Source organism: Hydra vulgaris, chromosome 04 (genome assembly GCF_038396675.1).
Source record: "Hydra vulgaris chromosome 04, alternate assembly HydraT2T_AEP".
NCBI lineage: Eukaryota > Metazoa > Cnidaria > Hydrozoa > Anthoathecata > Hydridae > Hydra > Hydra vulgaris.
In genome coordinates, this window is record NC_088923.1 from 3,272,453 (window position 1) to 3,296,500 (window position 24,048).

The window sequence follows — 24,048 nt, forward strand, 5'->3', positions numbered from 1 at the left end:
ATTCTACCTAGCTGGCTCACCTCTTGGATCGCAGCTTACTTATCTAACCGTCAACAAAGAATTAAAACAAATGATTACACCACTGACTGGAAATGTATCGAAGCAGGTGTACTTCAGGGTAGTGTTCTAGGTCTAATCTTGTTTATTCTATTTATTTCCGACATTAACGTCTATCTTCCACCTGAAACCATCCTCGAAAAATATACTTATGACAAACTGACCTATATAATTAATGATAAAGTTCCTACCAACCTACCTCAATCCATTTTTGATGGTGTCGCTCTTTGGTCTAAGGTAAACGGAATGAAACCAAAATTCAAGCTTTACCATCCATTGTACTTAATAATGCTGAACTTGGAATAGTCAGCAGCCACAAATACCTTGGAATCATGCTCAATGAGAATATTGATTGGGATGAACAATGGACAAAAGTTCACAACAATATAAAATCAGTACCATATCTGCTCAAACGTCTTAAGCAAATTGGACACATTCAGCCAAACCTTTTACAGGTCTACTGATCTTACGCTATTAGCCACTTGATATATAGTGCTCCTATTCTCACTTCATGCAGTGCTGCTGCAAAATAAGAGATCCAACATTTTCATAAAAATGCCCTGCAAATTAACGGAATTGATGTAACCAATTCAAGCAGCTTCAATATTATTTTTGACATTGAAGAGTTACTTGACAGGATCTGTATTAATATACTCAAAAAGATCCTTGCAGACCCATGCCATCCTACAACCACTAAATTAACTCAAACCAACAGCAGAAACCCTATTAGATTCCTGTATGCTCTTAACACCTCAAAATCTACTACTTACCAAAAAACTTTTATTAAAAAATACCTCCGTATCCTTCGTGATGGTGTCAGTGACCTCTACCTCCCAAGCAATATTGGAAGCTCTACTGCCTTTTCAATGCATAAATAATATGTTTCTCCCCTGTATTCTTAGCAAACTATTAATATTAAAGGACAGATAAAATTGTACAACTCATTACTTGTCATGCTATTCAATTTTAAATAAAGATTTATAAAATAAAAAAATAAATATATATATATATATATATATATATATATATATATATATATATATATATATATATATATATAATAAGTTCAAATTGATTACTTTATCTAAAGGTAACTTGATTGCTTTTTCTAAAGGTTTAGTTAAGTGTTTGGTCCTATAAAGGTTAATGAGTTTTGCTTTAAACAGTTTAATTTTTTTTTAGTCTGTTCCACTGGTTTCAAGTTCAATTATTTATCTGATCAATGTGAAGGTATGTTATGCCTTTGTGATTCCTATGCAGATTTATGTCTTTTAAAAGCAATTTCATGCATTTCAGTTTCATATGACCAAAGGGGGCACTACTGACAACATAATGTTTTTTTATTTGATTATATATTTGTTAATTTTATAAAAACTCTTTCTTAATTCATTAGTTCTCAAACAAAAATAAGCAAGGAAAATAAAACTTGTTAGGAAAAACTAGAACAGCATATCTGAGGTACTACCTCAGATATGGTGTGGTTTGAAGTTTATTACTTTTGCTTAGATTACAGTACATTACTGGTGCCTTACTAAACATAAAATGTTAAATAAACATGTTTTTACTCTCTAAAATATTTGTTTTTGCAATGCCTCTAAGCTGGTATATTGTTATTAATAGAAGAAATGCAGAAATAAGTCGCGCTTTTTGTTACCTGTTGTGTTTCTGAACGTAGTTAAAGAGAGATTTGAAGAAATATATTGCGCTTAGGCTAGTGTTGTTACGACTTTGAAATTATTCGACTGTCGACTAAATCGATTTTTGTATTTTTTAAAGTCAAGCAAAATCGACTAATACATTTTTAAATCATTTAAGTTGACTGATAGTCAATTTAGTCGAAATATTTAAATAAAAAATTTTATTATAATCATATACTTTAATGTTGCTGACAATTTACTTTTTAGATGGTATGAAACAAATAGAACTTTAAGAGAGTAAACAAAAAAACTAGGTGATATGTAATACTGTTAAATAATACATGGTGTTATAACAAGAGCATTTTTTTGTTCGATTTTAATTTTTCTAATCTGCTAAATGAATTAAAATCGAGTTAACAAGCAAAATAAAACGGAAATTACAATTACAAAGTAAAGAAGAAAAAAAACAAAGATTGGCATTTTACATGTCTTGGCTCAACAAGACACATTTTTCAGCTAAACCTGGTTTAAGTCTATTTTTCCATTCGGTGATGATTTCAGCAGCGCTTGAAAATAACTCTTCTGAAGGCGTTGATGAAGCAGTTATGTAAAGAAGCATCTTCGCTACCTTTCACAAAACAGGAAATTGGCATAAATTATTTTTATAAAATGCAACGGAACATGAATTTTCTGATACTTTTATATTCATATTTAGATAATTGATGATTTTGTCATCCACTGATGACAAATCTTTTGATGACTCTGTTTTATCGCATAACAGTATTTTTTTTTTTTTTTTGATGGAATTCCTTGACTAGATGGCGATTCTTGGCTAGACAACTAAAGACTTGCTGGTGTGAGCTGCAATTCATGGCTCAATTGAACAACTAAAGAATGAGGTTTTTTAATACAAGCAATTTTTGCTATTTTGTTCGATATAAATTTAAAAGTACAAAATCGAGCATCTAAATATGTAGCTGTGTATAACTTTTCAATTTTGAGAAAATTGAAAAAATCTTTGATTAAAACTGTCTTTGAGTTTAATGGCAAGATTTATAATTGTACGATTATTTGATTCACTTTTAAAGTTAGCAAAATAATCAGTTAATTTATAAACGGCTGGTAATATAATGGAACAAGTGGTATATTGTGATCCACTCAAAATTTTTGTAAAATCATGTATTGGTTCTAATAAATCAATTAGCTTGCCAATAATTTCCAGTTCCCAGCTTTTTAACAACAATTTTTTTTTTTTTATTTACTTTGTTTTTATTTACTTTATTACTATTTATTGTTTTTATTTACTTTATTACTATTTATTATTACTTTATTACTATATTTATTTTTTTTATTTACTTTATTAACTTTGTTTTCTGGTTTGATTAAAACATCTTTGATTGAGTTGCTAAGTTTAAAAACTGATTGCAGCATTAAAAAGGTCAAATTCCACCATGTCTTGTTTTAATTTGTTTATTGAACATTTATCTTCCGGGTTGTCAATTTTCATACTATCCAATTCAACACAACTAACTAGCTGAGCAGAAAGTTTATTACTATGTTTAAATAAGCCAACCAGTTTCTTACATTTCTTTAAAATTATGAAAATGCAATAATTTTTTCAGTTGATTGCTCATTCTCTTTCACAAAAATATCTTTAAAAATTAAATTTTGTATGTGAAAAAAACAAGGTATGTACAATTTATTCATTAGATTTTCTAGACAATGTTTGATATTCGCAGCAGTGTCACTACTTGTTGAAAGGGTTTTATTGTTTATTTTCCATTCATTTAGAATTAATTCAATTTGCTCCTTTAAATATAGAATAGTATGAGCTTTTGGGCTCATACTAGTCTATATTTAAAGAATAAAGTTACACATAGATTCTTCTAAATCTCTATATTTCTGTGAGTTTGAACAATATGAGTAAGAGTTTGCAAATGCAGCTTTGATAGATAGATGACCAGTTATTGTACTTGGAAGTTTAGACTCTTTAATATTAATATGATGGTTACTATACAAATGATTTGCCGTTGGGCTGGTAATTTTATTGTACTTTAGCTCTTTGTTGCAAGATTTTGTTTGTTAATGCATCTTTATATTTACACGTGGTTATTGTAGAGTCATTGTTTTTTAAAAGATAATTTCCAACTTTACTTTTATAAAAATTATTATTCAACATTTTGTTTCTACCATAAAAAGAGAATAAAAGTAAATAAAATTTATATTAATATTAAGTCAAAGGAATAGCATAAAATCTCTTCATCGTTCTCTGTTGTTTCGTCTCTCTAAAGTTTAGTCGCACGGCTTTTAAGTGTGTTCGTAGGAGAATTCCTCTGTGCGGAAATATTCTCCAAAAGGATTTATTTGTGTACCAATCATTATTATTAATAGTCCAAATGAAGCTATGCCAATCTTTAATAATGTCTAAAGGAAGTTAAACCAATCGTTGATAATTTCCATTGTGAAATATTGTGTACCAATCATTACATAATGTATTAAGTTTAATTAAATATAAGCATACTACTTGTAATTTCATTTGAATTTAAACAAAGAGAATTTTAAAAATGTTAATTTTTTAAATTCTCTCTGTTTAAATTCAAATGAAATGATATAAGCAGTATTTTTACATTATTTTATCTTATATATTATCTTATGTAAAAATGATGCAGAGATAAGAAATGTTATTTTTTTAAATTCTCTCTGTATCATCTTTCACAACAGTTAAAAAAAATTAATAAAACAGTTTAATTTAAAAAAAAACAGTGGCGTAGCGAGGTGGAGACATATTTTGGGTGGCTAAACCTTTTTTGGGGTGACAGATTTATTAAATTTCTTATCTTCTTTGCATCCCTAACTGAGTACCATAACACATTACTTAACATTTTATTTTAAAAAGCATCAACTGGTTACTATAATGAGAAAAAGGAAACATATTAATAAAGTTGTGCTCCATACAGTAAGCATAGAGTTAAGTTTATATGGCACAGCAAATTAGGTTCAATGTTCAGATATTTTGGCTGACTTAAAAAAACCGTTATGAATAATATTCTTATGCATGGCTCTATCATTATAAATAATTTATCTTTTTAAGTTAAACTACTAATAAAGATATCTCTTTACTAATTGGTCAGCATCATAACAAAGTGAAGGTTAATAAAGTTATATCAAGTGAAAAAATAGAAACAAGGGTGTTAGGATGATTACTGGACTAAATCGACTTTTAGTCGATTAGTAGGAAACCCATAGTCAATTAAATCGACTATTCAATTTTTCAAAGTCGACTAATTTTGACTTTCGACTAGTCGACTTTTTGTTGATTTAGTCGAAATTGATAACAACACTAGTTTAGGCTCTTTCGTTTTTATTTTGTGTGCATTCTGATTGGTTTTTTTTTTTTTTAATCTCGAAGCTCATTTTATTATTTTGTTCACAAATATTTGCTGATTTTATACAAAGATTTTCTACAAGTTTCAAGTTTTAGTTTACTTAATGCTATGGGGCAGAAGTTATATAAAAGCTGAAACATTTCTTTTTGGTAATTTATTCAAACAACTATAAAGAGATTATGGAAGTAAATTGCTATGAGTGAAAACTAATGTATAAACTTCGATTTTGAAGTTTTGTTTACGGAAAGATAAAATATGAGCTTTTTAGCCATTAATTACAAGGAGATTTTTTACTTTCTAATGAAAGAGACATTTTTGGAATGTAAATACTTAACACATTTGTTTTAACTGTTTTTATGACGCTGCCCTGATGTGTTTTATGTAATTTAGTGGTAGTTTTGTTTTGTTTGATACTTTGGGGTTGATAGCTGGGGCTGTAAAAAATTTTTTAATACTTTATATGTTATAAATTTATGAATACATTTACTGTTAATTAAATACTGGCATATGTTTATATATTTTTTAAACTAATTTACTTTCAACAAGATTTCAAGCAACCACTTAAAAGTTACTAGGAAAGAAAAGGAGTTAAAGACCAAGGGAATGATAATCTAAAGATTTAAAAAGTTGTAGGTTGTATGAGTCAGGAAAGTGTGAAGATGGGTGAGAGTTATTAGGCTTTGTTGGTGTGCAAGGAAAAAACTTGATTAATAAAAGATTTTTTTTGTTTTTTTTTTGTTTTTTTTTATTGTTATTCACTTCCTCAAGGCCAAGAAGGCCACTACAGATGAGGAGGCTACTTAATAGTGGTTATAACCCTCTCTCAACTCTATAAATCCGAAACACGAACCTCAACGAACAAGGCCGCTGCGCGGAAAAACAAGTCATTTTGCAGCATGAAGAGACAGACACACTAAAAGGATGCAACTTGCTTCATAAGAAGCCGAGCGAGAATGAGTTTTGGTTAATCAAACTAAAAATAAGGGTTGTTATTTGTCAATATAAGATTGTCAACAATATTGCAATAGTTGTTTGTAGTAAATAACTGAGTTTTGTTGTACCTAAAATCTACAAACCACTGAAAGCCCCAAATTGTCACAGTGATCAAATTAAAAATCAGCTGCTTGTTCTAAGCAACCAAAAAGCAAAGATTTTTAAGTTTTAAGAATAAGTGTAGACCATTAAGAATAACTTTGATACTGCAGTAAGAAAGAAATGATTTCTCCTTTATATAAAGAAACTATAAAAAGAATGAATCATAGAATATTTGGAGATGAATATTTGTGAAGACTAATCATAGATATGTGAAGACATCACTAAAGACTAATCATAGAATATTTGGAGATGAGTGTTTTTTATAGTTGTTAAAAATTGAAACTTATTTAGCACTTATTAATAGTTTAGCAAAATTTGAAGAGAGTTTTAGAGAACATTAAGAACTGTGTAAAAACTTTGTAAGACTATGATTGAAATCTTGTCTGAACCAGAGGCTGTAGAAGAATTTAATTGAGCAATAATTTCAGTATTAGAAGCTAGAGTGATTTGGATGTGTAGCAATCAGTTAATCTGTTTAACTGGAATGGCAGGAGGAATTTGGTCATTAAATTCAGGAGTCAAGTTAGAGGAAAAGTTCTTTGCAAAAATTCTGCCTTATTCTGGCAGGAAATAAAAAGATCAGACCCATAAATTAGATTTTAAATGTTAAACTTACTTTAGTTTATGACACTGTTGAAGAATTTCAAAAAGTCTCTAAAACCGAACACCTGAGATATGATACAAGATTTAGTAAACTGAGAATACCAGAGCTTAACATCATAGGGAACCTTTTGACATTGGCTTCTTGCAATGATAAAGGGCATTTATTCTTAAGAGAGATATTCTTGTTAAAACAATGAAAAAATGACAAGGGTTTACTAAAGCAACTGCCCAAAGTAAAAAATGTAGGTTAGAATGATGCTTGACTTAATATTAAAGTCAAGAAAAAAAAGAATTCCAAACCTGCTTGGATTTAGTAGGTTAGTAAGATGCACATTTATGCATACATAATATGGATATATATGGATATAAACATATATGTTTGCTATTTATTTTGATGCTGTCATACAATACCTCTACATATTTATATAAACTTATTTATATAAAATTATTTAAATGGTAAAGCATTTAAGTATTTTTTTTTTTGCAAATACTACACCATTTAAATAATTTTTTATAAAAATTTACACCATTTAAATAATTTTTATTAAAAAATTTTTGGTCTTGTAGGGCTCTAACAAGACCAAAAATGATGATGATGATGGCAATGGTGATGATGTTAATGATGATTATGATGATCGTGTTGATCATGATAATGTTTTATATAATGTTAAATATGCAGATAAAGTATATAATTTATAAGTATACATGCATATAAAATATAACCTGACCTTTGAATAAAAAAAATACTTTGGGATGTATCAATTTTTATGCAGCCCTGGTCACAAACCCGGCTGCAGCTTTTTTTTTAATCAAACCCAGCCCCAACCCCAGTAAATTGGTACAAAAACCTTTTTAAGCTCTACAAATGCTAACCGCAAATCTTTTTTCTTTTCTAAAAATCTTTTTGAACATTGTGTGCAATAAATATTTTGGCTGTTGTTTCTTTCCCTGGCCTAAAATCAAACTGCATGATATTGATAAATACACTTTTTTTTTTTTTTTTTGTCAATAGTTCTTTTTAAAATCTAAATTAACTGATCAAGCTATTTAATTCTTTTATAATCACATAATAGTTCGTCTTTTATTTCACTTTCATAAATCTTTACCATCTAATTTTTCATTTAATGTGTAATTTCAAAATTTATATAAACTATATAATCAGCTGGTTATCATTTTTTCTTAGTTTACAGTTTATACTTCGCATATATGTTTTATTTTAAGTTTTTTCTCTGCAGACATCGATGAGTGTAATATCTTCAAACCTCCATGCAGTTGGAGTAATGGCAAATGTTATAATACAATTGGAAGTTATTTCTGTTCATGTAATGCAGGATGGGTATTGGGGGAGGATAATGCAACCTGCGCTTGTGAGTTGTAATTTTTTATTTATTTATAAAATTAGGATTTCTTGTTTTGTATTCTTTTTTAATTTTGTTGTTGTTTTTACTAGTAGTGGTCCTTTAACTCATTTCAAAATGCTTAGTTATTCAGTTTTTTTAAACATTTATTTTAATACATAAATATTTTTAAAAACAACAATTTTTTATTCTTGAGGTGTTTTGTAATTTACTATTACATTTTCTAAATATGTAAATAGCAAATTTCAGTATGTAAAAAAAAAATTTACGTTTACTTTTAAATTTTGCAGAGAAATATTTTCAGACAAAAATACATATATATATAAACAATAATGATTATAAAAATAACTCAAGATCAAGTTAATTGTATAATAAGAAGTTTGTTTAATATTATTTTTTAATATAAGTTAACCATCAAAAAACTTAAAATGGTCATTTACACAGTTTTTTTTGTTTTGTTTCCTCTTGTTACAAGTTTGGTTATATGTTGCTTGATTATTTGAGCATATAAAATAAATAATAGTTGGCTGGGATTTAATAAAAACATTTAGTGTCTTTTGTTTATTTTGAAAATATTTTTTTACAAGAAACTGTTAGATAGGTAAATAAAAACATTAGTTTCTCACTTTGTAAACACACAAGTTTGAGATAATTCAAGCGTTCATTGGAATTTACTCATACGCTTCCGTTTATTGGAATTTACTCATACTGGAATTAACAAAAATCGAAATCAAAAAAGTTGTTTACAGTTATTGAAAAGATGTTTTAACAAGATTAATATTTACTACTAATAGAATAATAAATAGTTTTTTTTTCACTTTTATTTTTTATTATTTTTTTTTTATGATATACTCCCAACAAGCAATCACTATTTAGTTGGGAGTTACTAGAAAATAAGAGTAGTTATAGAGCAAGGAAATTGTTGACAGAAGACTTGAAAAGTTGAACGTTGTATGAGTCAGGAAAACATGATGTAGGGAGAGAGTTTCAAAGGGATGAGGTACGGGTAATTTAATAATAATAATAATAGAAGTTTTTAGAGCATGTAGGGACAGGTACAGTAAAAAATGAGAATTTAAGTTGATGGAACTAGAAATAATGCTCCTTTGAGCAGCAACCATGATTTGTAAAAAAGAGAAAGAGATGCAACTTCACAACAATGGAAAAGAGGCTCGAGCTTAGGAGATAAAGCGGGTCCAACTACATTTACAATAAGTTTTGGACCTTGTTTAGAAGAGAAAGAGCATTATTAGAAGAATCAGCCCAAATATGACAACAGTATTCCATGCAGAATGAAATCAGGAGTGTGAAAATGGCGAGCACGATTAAGAGAAACAACCTTAGCAGATGCTAATTTTGCAATCGATTGTATATATGGTTTCCATAAATGGTCAGTAGTAAGCGATAATCCAAGAAGGTGTAAAAAAGAGGACTCAGTAAGAAGGTTGCCATTTATTAATATAGGAATGTTGACAGTACTGCAATAGTTGTTTGCAGTAATAACTGAGTTTTGTTGAAGCTTAAATTTAAAAGCCTCTGTCAACCCCAATCTGTTACAGAAGTGAGATCAGATTCAAGATCAGCTGCCTGTTCTAAGCAATTGAAAAGAGAAGACTTTGTCAAAACAGGAGTATAAAGTTGAGTCAACATCAAAAGGAGCTACTTGTATGTAGGGTTGTTGCTACTTGGATGTAGGGTTGTTGGGAAGATCATTAATGTAGATAAGAAACAAAACAGGACCATGGATAGAACCTTGAGATACCCCAGAAGTTACTGGAAAAATAGAAGAATGTTGGCCTTAGAGGATGACTTCAATAATGCAGGTAAAAATAAAACGATTTGATAATCTCAAAAACATTCCCAAATACACTATATGAAACAAGTATATAAAGATGACCAGCATGCCAAATTTTGTCGAAAGCCTTAGATCTGTCAAGAACAATAACCCTAGCCTCTCCTCCTTCATCTATTGTCACAGCAGTTAGCAAGTCAGCTGTAGAATGAGAGGATCAAAAACCATATTGATTGTCTGACAATAAGTTTTTTGATTCAAGATGGGATATGAGAAATTTATTTATCAAACACTCAAAGACCTTGCTTATAACAGAAAGAAGACTGATCAGACAATAATTGGAGGAGTCAGAATGTTCAATAGAGTTTTTAAAAATTGGGACAGTTGCCATATTCCAAAAGGCAAGAGAACAAGACTCAATTAAGCACTTATAAAATAGTGTAGAAAGAATTGAAGAGAATTGGAGAACAAATTTATATGACTGAGAGAAATATTGCCTGGACCACAAATTGTAGAAAAGTTCAATCAAGATATTTTCTTGACTCAATGCATGGGTTTTGCTTGTGTCTCTGTTTTTATGACTAGGCAACTCATTCTATTATCTCCTAATGAGGGTACAGCTCTAAAACTCATTTTTATGGTTCTGAGGCCGGCTGGTAGTCAGGTTTCCCGAACTCTATGGTAGCTCACAGAGATGCTGATTCCATCAACAGCTAAAAAATATCAAAATAATTAGTGTTATGTTGCAAATGGGTGGTGCCCCTATTTACTTTTTGTGTGCATTGTCAAGGCCACATATGGAGCCCTTTGTTACGGCTTAGGGTTTATTATTAGTGATGAGGCAATTGCTTGGGGTATTAAAAAGTGTACTAAGTATTATCTATTCTTTGAGTCAAGTTTAAAAATGAATAAAGTACCAAAAATGTTAAACACAAAAAACCATTGTCATCACCAAGTTCTCTAAACCTATCATTCATTAGTATTTGTGGTCTTTGAAGTAACTTTTCTTCTGTTAAGTCTCTTGCAAAGTTTACCAGACCTACATGCTCTTTGTGAGACTAATTTGAGTTCAGCTATGTAATCTTGTGATCTTTGTGTTGATGGTTATCTTCCTTCAATTCGTAAAGACTCTAATAGTCACATGCTCGGTCTGGGCATTTACATTCATAAGAATTCACCGATTTGTCAGGAAACTTGGTTTGAATCCATAAAACATTCTTTTATGTGCTTCCGTTAAGCACCACTTCACTCTATTGCCTTTCTCTTTGTTCTATATCGCTCTCCTTCATCTTAAGACTGCACCTTTTTCGATGTTATTTCTGATCAAATTGACCAAGCCCTCCCTCTTTATCCATCAGCCAATAATGTTGTTGTTGGAGACTTTCATGCTCATCACACTGAATGGCTTGGCTCTAGTGTCAGTGACTCTGCAGCCGTTAAAGCCCACAACTTTTGCCTTTGTCAATCAATAGCTCAAATAGTCAACTTTCCAACTCGCTATTCAGACAACCCAATACATTAACCTTCTGTACTCAACTTATGTCTTCTTTCTGATCCTAGTCAGTGCTCAGTTTCTCCACATTCACCCTTAGGTATTTCTGATCACGGTTTGATCTCTCTAAAACTATTATATCATTCTTCTTCACCATTTGAATCCCCCTATCATTGTACCTCTTACAACTACTTCAAAGCTGACTGGGACTTTTTCTGTAATTTTCTTTGTGACGGCCCTTGGGTAGTAATCTTTTATCTTCCTGCTAACAAGTGTGCTTCTTACATAACTCAATGATTCCAGGTCAAGCTTTACTCTTCTCCATGGTTTTTCTCACATTGTGCTGCTGCAATTTCCAATCAAAACCTTTACTTCCATATCTATCAGCAAAACTATTCTCCTGAAAATAGATGTCTGAATATTACTGCTAAAAACCATTGTAAAAAAGTTTTGTCTACTGGCGAAGCCTGCTATTCTCTCTCGTTCTTCTGGAGAATCCTTAGTATCAATAAGGACAAATCTGATAATCCACCTTTCTTGTATGGCTTAGACTTAGTCACCTCACCTAAAGACAAAGCTGAATTGTTTGCTATGAACTTTTCATCAATATCATCTCTTGTTCCACAAGTTGTGTTCTACCTGAATTAGCCTTCAAACAGGTTGATCCATAACTTGACTTTCAAATCACTCCAGCTCCTGTATCTAAAGTGATTTCCTGCCTAGACTCTTCAAGAGATTGTGGTCTGGACAACATACCTGTTATAGTCTTGCAAAAGTGTTCTCCGGAGCTGTTCTCTATACTTTCAAAAATATTCAACAAGTGCTTATCAGAGTCTTGTTTTCAAACCTGCTGGAAAGCAATCCCTATTTTTAAAAATTCTGGAGAGCAATCTGATTTGTCTAACTACCGTCCCATTAGTCTTCTTCCTATCATAAACAAGTTTTTTGAATCTTTAATTAACAAACACTTAGTTTCTCATCTTAAATCTAATAACTTACTTTCTGATCATCAATATGGATTTTGGATCTTCTCATTCTACAGCTGATTTGCTAACAGTAATAACCGATAGGTTTTATCTTGCATTAGATAAAGGTGGGGAGGTAAAGGCCATCACTTTTGACATTTCTAAAGCTTTTGATAAAGTTTGGCATGTTGGTCTTCTCCATAACCTTTCTTCTTACAATGTATCATCTTTAAGATTATTGAATCCTTCCTTTCCAATTGTAGTATAAAAGTTTTCCTCAATGTACATCACTCTTCTTCATATCCTGTCATTTCAGGTGTTCTTCAAGGTTCAATCCTTGGCCCTATACTCTTTTTAATTTACAATAACGATCTTCCAGATATTCTCACATCTAAAGTAGCATTGTTCGCTTATGATACAACCATTTATTCTTGTCACGATAAGAAGCCAACACTCATTGGCTCATTGTGGCTGGTTTAACTTATATTCAGATAAAACTCAGTTTTTTTCAGTCAATTGTTATCGCAATAATTTAGATCTTTCATAATTATAAATGATAATGTACTCAATGAGTCATCTAGTTTTTATCTTCTAAGATTTACTCTCACTTCCTATATTTCTTGGAAACCATATATTAAATCCGTTGCAAAATTAACATTTGCTAAGGTTGTATCTTTTTATCGAGCTTAACACTTTCTTACTCTTGATTCTATTCTCTATCTTTATAAATCTCAAATCTGTCCTTGTATAGAATACTGTTGCTATATCTGAGGCGTAACTTCTAATGATGCCCTTTATTTTTTTGATAAGGTGCAAAAACGCATTGTAAACATTGTTAGATCTGCTCTTGCAGCCAACTCCAACCATTATCACATCATCGTAGTGTTGCTTCTCTTTCTCTTTCTACAAATACTATAACGGGCATTGCTCTAAAGAGCTAGCATCTCTTTTGCCATCAACTAAAATTCATTCTCGTAGTGCTCATCATTCAATTAAGTCTCATTCTTTTTCTGTGATTGTTCCTATGTGCTCCAAAAACTCATTTCTCTGATTTTTTTCCTCGAACATCAGTTCTTCAGAATATGGTTCCTTTATCTTGCTTTCTTGATTCAAATAATTTGCAATCTTTTAAGTTGTTTGTCAATTGTTATCTTGGTCTACAATCTTCATCTTTAGACCTTCCTTTGTTAATGACGCTGTTGTTGATTTTCCATAAGTCTCTAGAGCCTAACATCTGAGATACAAGATTAAGTAAACTGAGAATAATGGAGCTTAGCATCTGATAGTACCTCTTTACCTTAATTTCTTGCAATAAGAAGCAGCATTTTGCTCTCAAGAGGGTTGTTCTTTTGAAAAAGATGAAAAAATTGATTACGATTAGATATAGCAGCTGCGCAAGAGGGTGAAAACCATGGTGTAGAATGAGGCTTGAACCAACAAGAAGGAATAAAAGCTTATATTCCTGCCTGAAACCGGAAGGTTATGTAAGAGGCGCATTTTTTAGCTGAGGGAGAAAAGTCATCAGTCCAAGGACCATCATAAAAGAATCCCAGTCAGCTTTAGGGTAGTGGTAAGTAGTGCAATGATAGGGTGAGTCCGAAAAGGAAGTGCGAGATGAAAGATCAAAAGAGATCATAGCATGGTCAGAACCAAAACAGAAAAAGGAGAAATGGAACACAAGCTGGGATCAGAGACCAGACATGAATCATGGAGTGAAGGTAAATGATTAGATTTGTCAGGAAAATGAGTCACAAAGTTTACTACTTGAGTAAGAGGTTGAGAAGGCAGAAGTTATAGGCTTTAGTTCTAGCAGAGTCTGTGGCATTGGAGCAAAGCCATTCAGTGTTATGAGCATTTAAGTCACTAATAACAACAATATTGAAGAGAGAGCATGGTCAATTTGATCAGAAATTTCATTCAAAAGAGTGCAGTCTTGGGAAGAAAAAGAACAATAAAGAACAAAGAGAAAGTTGATAAAGTGAATAGGTGCTAAGTGGAAGCTCATAAAAGAATTTTCAAAAGATTCGGATCTGATTTCACAACAAATAGGTAAGTTGATGTGTATGTATACCCCTAAGCCAAGCATGTGGCTATTGGAGTCTTTGCGAATCAATGGATAGTACCCATCAACACCGAGATAAGAAGAAAGAATAGCAGAATTTAAATTAGTTTCACTCAGAGCAGGTAAGTCTAGTGAATTTTGCAAGTGGTAAGATTCAATTGATGGATATACAGAACAGAGAATACTAGTAAAAGATATATTGATAAATTAATTTCAGAAAGTTCCTAAACTACTTGTATCTCATATTGTCTATAATTATTTTGTAGTGGCTGTAATGCTATTTATACTGGTAAAACCTCAGAAATTCGACATCTTAAAAAACTCTAAAACTGATAAACAACCTCATTTATATAAGTATTTGAGTGCATCAAATAAGTGCATAAATTTTTACAATTGTGACTTTTTCAAAGTTTTCGATACTGCTCTAAGCAAACATAGATTAAAATTTAGGAATTGCTCCACATTAAATCAGAAAAGTCCTCTCAAACAAAGTTATTATACTATTTACTTGTTTTTAACTTGTCAGTTGTTATTTTTTTTAAATTATTTTGGTTTAGCTGATTGATTATTTACCAACTCATTTTGTAATCTTTTTTTGTTTTTAATATTTTTTTGTTTTTAATATATTTTTGTTTTATTGTTTTTGTTGTCAATATTTATTCCAGTATTTTTATTGTAAAATGATATTTTTCAATGAAATGTTAAGAGTTAAAATTAATATAAAATCAAAAGTATCTCTTTAAATGCCAGTTTAAATTATTTTTATTTTGGTTAGGGGTCGTCCATAAAGTACGTACGCCAAAAATTTTGAAATTTGACCCCCCCCCCCTCCCCCTTGTTGCCATGCGTACTTTAATGTCCCCACGTCCCCTTAAAAGTACGTACGTTTCTCAAATACCCCCCCCTCAAATACCCCCCCCCCATCCCTCCTGTTTTTTTTTTCTTAATTAAAAAGTTTAATTAAAAAAAAAAAAGACGGAGGGTACCTTAGATACTTTATACTACCCCAAAGCTTTTTGCTTACGCATTTTAAAAACGTCTTTAAGTATAAATGCAAATAATAATTTAAATAAATTTAAAATTTACCAATGTAAGTGTGTATTTGGGCGAAAGGTTTATGCGGCGGCAATAGTCGACGGAGATCCAGGTTCGATTCTCGGTGAAATCTAGGAAAATTTTTTTTGTTTTTTTAACGAATCAAATGTAAATAAACTATACTTAAGGTGGACGTTTTTTTCAGGCACCCCTCTTTAGTAAGTAAAAAACGAGTCTAAGGTGAGATCAGTAATATTGAAAACAAAGGGTAAAACCCAGTGGGAGGGAGCAACAGCAAATTTTGTGCCCTTTTGCTATTTTAAGAAACTTTTTATTTTAGCAAAACCTAGCGGTCTTTGAGACGCCATTGACACGTTTTTTTTGGGGTGACTCCGTCCCATCAACCACGGCCCTCAGGTCTTACTCAGGGCCAGTATATAAGGGCGGGCATGTGTGCATGGGCCCCCTCAGGATTTTTTGATGTTTTGATTTTTGATGATAGAACACTTTCACACAACATGCAAACTTAAGTTTGTTAATATGCCAAATGAGGTGGCCTTGCAAAAAATTTGGATGGTGGAGGCCATCCAAATTTTTTTCCAAATCTAAAAGTTATAACCATGCAAAATTTACACCCCTCTCATTTTGGGGGTCGGGAGGGTAAGCGTTTTAAGGCTTTTTGTTCACAGGCCTCCGCCATCCCGATATTTTGCAAGGCCTCCTCATTTGGCATAGGTATAAACAAACTTAAGTTATGAGTTTGCACGATGTGTGAAAGTGTCCTATCTGGAACATCAAAAAATTCTGAGGGCGCCCATACATGTGTGTGCATAGAGGAAAACTATACCCTCTACTTCATATACCATACATCTTTTTATGTTGGCAAACTAGAATCTTTAGTCATAATGTAACTTTTCTATTGATTAGCTGGTTAATTGTGATAAATTAGAAAATCGAAGTACGTACTTTTAAATTGAACCCTCCCCCCCCCCTCCCATACGCTTTCGTACGCTTTTTGAAGACCCCCCTCCCCCCTATGAGCGTACGTACTTTATGGACGACCCCTTATACTGATTGGAAATTATTAATTCATTTTTTTTTTTTAAATATTTACATTTTATTTCAGATTACCTTATTGGTAGTGTTTCCACACCAATCTCAAAAGGAAATGGCATTGCTTTGATACCCAAACTAAATACTGAATACATAGTTTCATTAGATATTCGAATTATGCACTCACAGTCTATTAATCAAAATTCTATTATTCAATTAACGAATTGTAATAATAATAAAGACAATTGTAACACTGTATTGAAGATTTATACTCTTATAAATTCACTGTGGATTTATACTGGGAAAACTGAAACTAATATTTTTTTAGATGAGTTAACTGATTGGTTTTCCATTAATATAAGTCAAACTTTTAATGGCACTGTTTATTATTATACAATAAAACATAATAAAGTGGTAATCTTTACTGATTTGTACAGTCAAGCTCAAACTTATAGCAAAATTAGAGTATATGCTTCAGATCCATGGACCGATAGCCTTGACAGTCTAATTAAAAACTTCAGAATCATAAATGGAATTTCAAGTAAGTTTTTTTACTCTATTTCATTTAGAATAATAAAACAGCTCAACAAATAAAAAGGTTTTAATTGTTGCCAAATAAGCAATATGTTTTTTGTGAAGCATTTTGCATTTTGATCTCAAATATGCAGTCTTTTTTTCTTCTACTATGTAAAGTTCCTAATTTATATTAATTTAAGTCTCTAATAAATGGAGTAAATCCCTAATATTTTCAGTTTCTAAATATTTTTTAACTTGAGTCTAAAAAGAAGCGCATTTTCATAGAAATGTTAGAAAATGTTATTATTGTTTTTTAATATAAATTTTCTGACAGGTAATATTAGCGAAAAAATGCAGAAAACTACTTAAACAATTTTAACAAAATGTTTTTCCGTTATTTTAATAATAAAAAAAAAGATAAATTCAAATTTTTCGAAACCTCGATTGATACCCATTAAATAAGTTTTTGTTTCAGGAAATATTTAGAATTTACTTCTGATGTTTGAGGCTTGAATCAATATACTATTGGAACTCGATGTGGTAGAATGAAAAGGGTTGTATATTTCAATTCAAAATGAGAAGTACTATACAGAAATCATATTATTTGCTTGGCAACAGAAAAAATCTTATTATTTGTTATCCTGGTCAGTTTAATTTGGTTATTAAACTTTGGAATATTTTATGCTAGAAAAGTTATCAAATTATTTTTCTTGATACTTTTTAGTTGGTGGAATGCAACCAGTTGTTAGTATTCCTAAAGGTATTTAAAAAAAATTTAATAAATACATTTGTGTGTATATATATATATATATATATATATATATATATATATATATATATATATATATATATATATATATATATATATATATATATATATATTGATATTTAAGACTGTTTTATATTATAACAATAAAACTCATAGTTAAAAGAGTGCTCAATACTAAAAAGATATTTCAAATAGAGCAATATACATACATATATATATATATATATATATATATATATATATAGTAAAAAAAACAACAACTAAATAATTATAACACTCGATTTATTTAAAACATTACTCAGAGTTTCACGCATATAGCGATCATCAGATGTTACAAATCTCAAAACAACAACGACAAAAAAATATATATATTAAAAATACAGTGGAGTGTCTTCTTTGATGACATTAAAGTTATTCATCATATATTTGTTTTCATGGCGACACTTTTGTGCAAAATCAAGTTGCAAAATCAGGTGCACGAAATATTATTTGGTTTAACCCTCCGTTTTCAATTAATGTCAAGATAAATGTAGCCAAACTTTTCCTAAATTTAATCAATAAAAACTTCCCAAAATTTCATAAATTCCATAATAAATTCTATAAGCTGTTTAATTGAAACAACCTGAAGGTTAGCTATAGCTGTCTTCCAAATATTCGCAACTTCATCACTTCACATAACAATAAAATTTTATCAAACTCTTCAAACCTTAATGCTCTAACCTGCAATTGTCGACAGATTAATTTATGTCCACTTAATGGAAAATGTTTAACTAAAAATGTCATCTATTTATGTAATGTTAAGACAAATCCTCAAGATGAAGGCAGATATTATATTGGGCTCTTATCGAATTCTCTTAATACAAATAATAAATTAATATTTGTATTAAGAGAATTCGTAATGTTTGATGTTTTCTTATCAATATATATATATATATATATATATATATATATATATATATATATATATATATATATATATATATATATATATATATATATATATATATATATAAATAAAACAAAGAAAAACCAACTTTTTCTATGGTACTTTAAGTTTCATGCCAAAAAGGCAATCATCACTCATTGAATACAAAATCAAAAACAAAAAACCCGCTGAAAGTTACAAAATACTGTTGTGGGATCTTTATGTCGCTAAAAGACATACTTGATGGCAACTAAAGAAAAAGCAAAATTGAGTCAAGAAGATCTAGCATTCAACTTCCTAAACTGGACACAATTCAATAAAAATACATCTGCGCCTGCTTAATAGATTAAGAAGGGGTGCAAGCCTGGTCAACAGTTAGAATCAACAGTTAGAATCAACAGTTAGAATCTATTTACCCCTTATCATTATTAACAAACAATCATCATTTGAGTTGCAAACCATACAATTGTAAATAATGAAAAAGCTTCCACTATAAAGTTACAAACATTATTTAGTAAAAATATTATCTAAAAATGCTGTGAATAAAAAAAGGTGGCATATAAAAATATCAGAGTTTTGATATTTGTATCATTTTGGAAAACTTGCAAAGTACATACTACTGATTTTGTTTAATCCTGATAAGTATTGAGTTCTTACTAGGATTACTTGGTAACTAATAAATATCATCAGATTAATTGTAACCAAATAAGTTAAACCGTTTTTAAGCAAAAACTTATTAGGATTAGTTAGAGTAGCTAGCACATAACTGAATAAATAGTTAAACAGTTTCCTAATAATATTAGCCAATTTTTTTTTCTCAGGTAACTTTATTTTTATCTATCTAAAATAAATATTTAAAAAAAAAAAAAAAACTTTGAACAGCTTTTGAAACAGCTAATTCTGCTGAAGATCAGTTTGAAGATTTTACAAAATCTATTTTAACAGTAAAAAGGAAGAGTTCAAGCATTTCAATTGCCTAAAAATGAGAAGTTTTTAATGCTTTATTTGAATGGGAATAAACATTTTGAATTATTAAGTAAAGTTTGTATCCTAGTTTTTCTCGCAGTCTGTGGGCTGTTGAGCAAGGTTTTAGTGTTAACAAAAAGCTTTTTATTAAGAACACGCAATAAATCTTTTTGATTTTTTTATGACCATTTAACTGCATCAAAACAGGATCTTCATAATATCATAATTACTAATGAATTAACAAAAAGTTGCAAGTTAGCTTTTTCATGATATGTGTGATATTTAGATGAAAATAAACGGGAAAATGTTATTCCTAGGAAAGCAGAAAAAAAGGATAATAATTTTCTATTTCTTACACCAATAGTTTCTCATCACTGAAGATATTATTGGTGTAAATGAGAGAAAGAAAAATATTCATTTGTGAATCGTTACCCTAAACAAAGAATTTGAACGCTTTAGCATTTAAGAAGAAGAATCTGATATCATGGAATTATTATTTAAAGCCAATGCTTTTAACTAATAATTTTAAAGTAAAAGAAAAGCAAACTCTTATTGAACAGTTGGATAATGCTATTGTTAAATTAGAAACAGATATTTAAAAAAGTCAGTTTTACTAGGATTTATTCTTATAAATATCTTTTGTTTAACATTTTAAGTTGAGAGTATATTTTAAAGTCATACCTAAAAAGAAAGTTTTGTTCAGTAAAATAGTTTGACTTTTTCGTATATGCTTTTATTCGAAACTTTCAACTTCTTTACTTTAATCATTCAAACAAAGGTTCATATCAATATTTCTTGCACAAAAAAAGTTGATAGTTATTTGTTTTTCAGAAACCTAAAATGTTTAGGTTAAAGTTATGTTAGCAATCATCCTCTATTTAATGTGCATATAACTGTTACATATTTGTTCATATTATGTGCATATAACTTTTATATATTTATATATATTGTTATATGCTCATAAATCTTACAAAGATTTACAAACAAATAACAAGTTTGTTATTTATTTTTGTAAAGTTTTTTTAATCTGCACAATAATTAGAATTTGTAATTAGAGTTAGGGTAGTACTTCCCATGCACTCTTATTGTTACTACTTGGTCTCTAAAAATATTATGTGCCTTTATTTTTAAAATTGTTGCAGTTATCAAACTTTTGTCAGGTATGAGTCAAACATTAAAGTTTTTTTTTCTCATCTTCAAAAAGAGGCTAGTAAGGAAAAAAATGTAAACAAACCAATTTTGTAGTTTCACTTCTAAATAAAAATATCTTACTCCAATTCTAGCATAATCAGATCAAGAGGTGAAAAAGGTGGAAGAGGGAGGTATTGCTGTATACCATTGAGTGGAAATTCATTTTATACTTTTTTTTTATTTCAGAACTTTCTAGCAATTAGTTTTTGGTCTGCATGTTTTTTAGTGACCAAGTGGCAATGGGTAATTGCATTTTAAATAATGAATATTTTACTCAAGTGATTTATCATAGAAGTTTATGAAGAGTCATGTAAATGTTATGGAAAAGTCATGGAATGCAATGAATTATGAAGGAATGTAAGAAATTATGAAGAGTCATGTAAAATGTCATGGAAAAGTCATGTAAATGTCATGGAAAATTCATAGAATTTCATTTTCAAATTTGAGTGGCCACCTTTTTCTGGTTATCTTTAAACTGTCTTGAAATGATGTCAAGGTTCAGAGACTCAAAAAGAAATATGTTCCTTCTGAAGTTTCTCCGTTAAGTAATTTGAATGCAACCCAGACAAGTCAAATTATTTCATAATATTAGTAGAATTTAATAGTCATGGAAACCGATAACACTGAAAAATGCTAGAGATCTTAAGAAATTGACTGGTTATAACAGAATCTATGTAAAAGCTGACCAAACTGAAAATGAGAAGATTACATCTTCTCATTTTCAGTTTGGTCAGCATAGCAACCACCTTAGCAACGACTATTTTTGATGTATTTCAGGATGGAAACCTGATCTAGGCATCTAGTTTTCACATTAATTTAAGGCTTAAGGCTTCTTTTTGTTTTTTTAAACGTTTTTTCTTTATTCAGTCTATAAGCTATACACTGAAGCCCCTAAAACCGTTCTAAATTCAGAGCTTCTAAATAAAGGTTGTGTTATTGATTCTTATTTTCCTTCAGTTAAAAAAACCAGAATATTTTCAATTAATAAAGCTATCATTACTTGAAATGGGTTCTGAAAAAAGATATAATAAATTACGATCAAGGAAAAGAAAAGGGTTTGATACAAAAACTTTAAATACCAATACATCAACAATAGTAAACAATAAAATGAGTCAAAACAAATCAGCTTCTGGAAAAAAAATTAAATGTTTCATTTTTTAAAAGTGACCCTCCAATTTTCACCCCTGGATGCAATTTTTTTATAAACAGTGATCTTTTTTTATCTCTTATAAATATAGTTGGACAATGCCCTGTTTGTATTGCAGCTATAAACATTGAACATCTCTTATCAAAGAAAATGGGTCTTGCCCAGTTTTTTAATGTTTCATGCACTGAATGTGATTGGAAAATAACATTTTGTTTTTCAAAAGAATGCAATAGATTGCAGTCTACTTCAGGGAAAAAGGTTTTGAAATAAATATTCAAAGTAGGCATAGAAAATGGATATTTTACTATAGAAGGTTTAAGAAAATCTGATATTCACCGTGTCAAGCAGTTTGAAAAAAAGTCAACCAGCTCAGTAAAACAAAGAAGAAACTTCTTGTAATCAAAAAAGGTTTTAATAATAAAAATGAACTTGAGGAAGGAGAGACATATGCTAGTGGAGCATTTTAGTTTGTTTTTTTGAGTTTTAATGTTTTATTTTCTTTTATTTGATTTTTTGATTAGGTTTTTCTTGACCTTTTTACAATGTTTGTGGTCTCTCAACAAGGATAACTTTTGATTGGACAAAGCTGATGAGCTGAAATTTTTTATGGTGTTACCTAATTCTATTTAGAGTGTTCTGAGCAAATCACTTTTTAAAATTTTATAAAAACAAGGCTAGCAATATGACTTTTACATAAAACTATATTTCTTTTATATGAAATTTAAAGTTTGACAGTGAACCTGGCGCGATTGAAAAATAATAATTTTTTTCTGGTTCGCTCATAACATTGTATTACTAATAAAGATTGCAATTTTAAAGTTTCAAGAGATTCTGATTATTTTTCACTAAGTTATCCTTGTTGGAATAAACATATCAAAATAGGTCAAAAATCTGTTTATGACGTGTATAACTAATGATGTCATCATTAAATTTTGACGCAATTAGTGTTAAATGCTTTTTTTTTAATAGTATATACCATTAAAATAAAATATTTTTAATTATTTTTATTTTTTGAAAATTTTTTTTCAAAAGTGTTTTTCCCCTGCCTTAAACATGTACAGAGGCGTGCTACTAAGTTACTGCCGCAGTAGCGCAACCTGAGTTATAAATCATGTCTTGCTAAGTTGAATTTAACAACATTATATGAACGCAGAATAAGAGATGACTTAATTCAATACTTTGAATTTTACAAGAATTTTAACATAGTTAAGTAGCAAAATCCTACTCTCAGCCATTAACAGCTGTTGACCCTGTTGGTGGTCTATTTTGTGTCAAATAAGGAATCCATAGAGAGATTACTAGAAAATCAGCCAGGCATAACTTTCTAAGCAATCATGTAGTACCTTATTGGAACAGTCTACCAGATTTCATTGTTACTTCAGATTCGGTTGACCAATTTATTATTAACTATGATAAATTTTTATTTGACATATTTTTATCTCCTCTGGCCTAGAGTGAAACTCACACACTTCAGTGTGTTTCATAATTTCAAAATTATTAAACACACTGCACCTCTTTTAACATCTATTTTTTAATACTTTGTTACACTCAGCTTTGTGAATGTCAGAGTTTTTCTCTTGGATCAGGAAAGAAAATAGACCAATATTAGTCTTTTCCATACTGTTAGTATAAAATGAATTTCCACTCAATGGTATACAGCAATACCTCCCTCTTCCACCTTTTTCACCTCTTGATCTGATTATGCTAGAATTGGAGTAAGATATTTTTATTTAGAAGAAAACTACAAAATTGGTTTGTTTACATTTTTTTCCTTACTAGCCTCTTTTTGAAGCCGAGAAATCAGTTGTGCAATCGAATTAAAAAAAGGTCTATTAAGCCAAGGAGTATGTTGAGATGGTGCGCTTTATGGTACCTCTCAATTGTGAAAGCATAGCAAAAAATTTTTGTAAAAACCTTTTTAGGTATTTCCAAGATATTAAATAGTTAGATTAAAATTTATTCATAAATGTATTTATTTAATTCTAATTTAAAATCTTGT

General features: G+C 29.8%; 1 protein-coding gene across 1 annotated transcript in view; it reads left to right on the forward strand.

The window, feature by feature from the left end:
* LOC101239423 (uncharacterized) overlaps positions 1–24,048 on the forward strand; it is a 157,662-nt gene that overhangs the window by 51,166 nt on the left and 82,448 nt on the right. The window contains exons 7-10 of the mRNA XM_065794841.1: positions 1,240–1,287; positions 8,014–8,145; positions 16,609–17,076; positions 17,776–17,811. Coding sequence (XP_065650913.1) covers positions 1,240–1,287; positions 8,014–8,145; positions 16,609–17,076; positions 17,776–17,811 — 684 coding nt within the window. The remainder of the gene's footprint in view (positions 1–1,239; positions 1,288–8,013; positions 8,146–16,608; positions 17,077–17,775; positions 17,812–24,048) is intronic.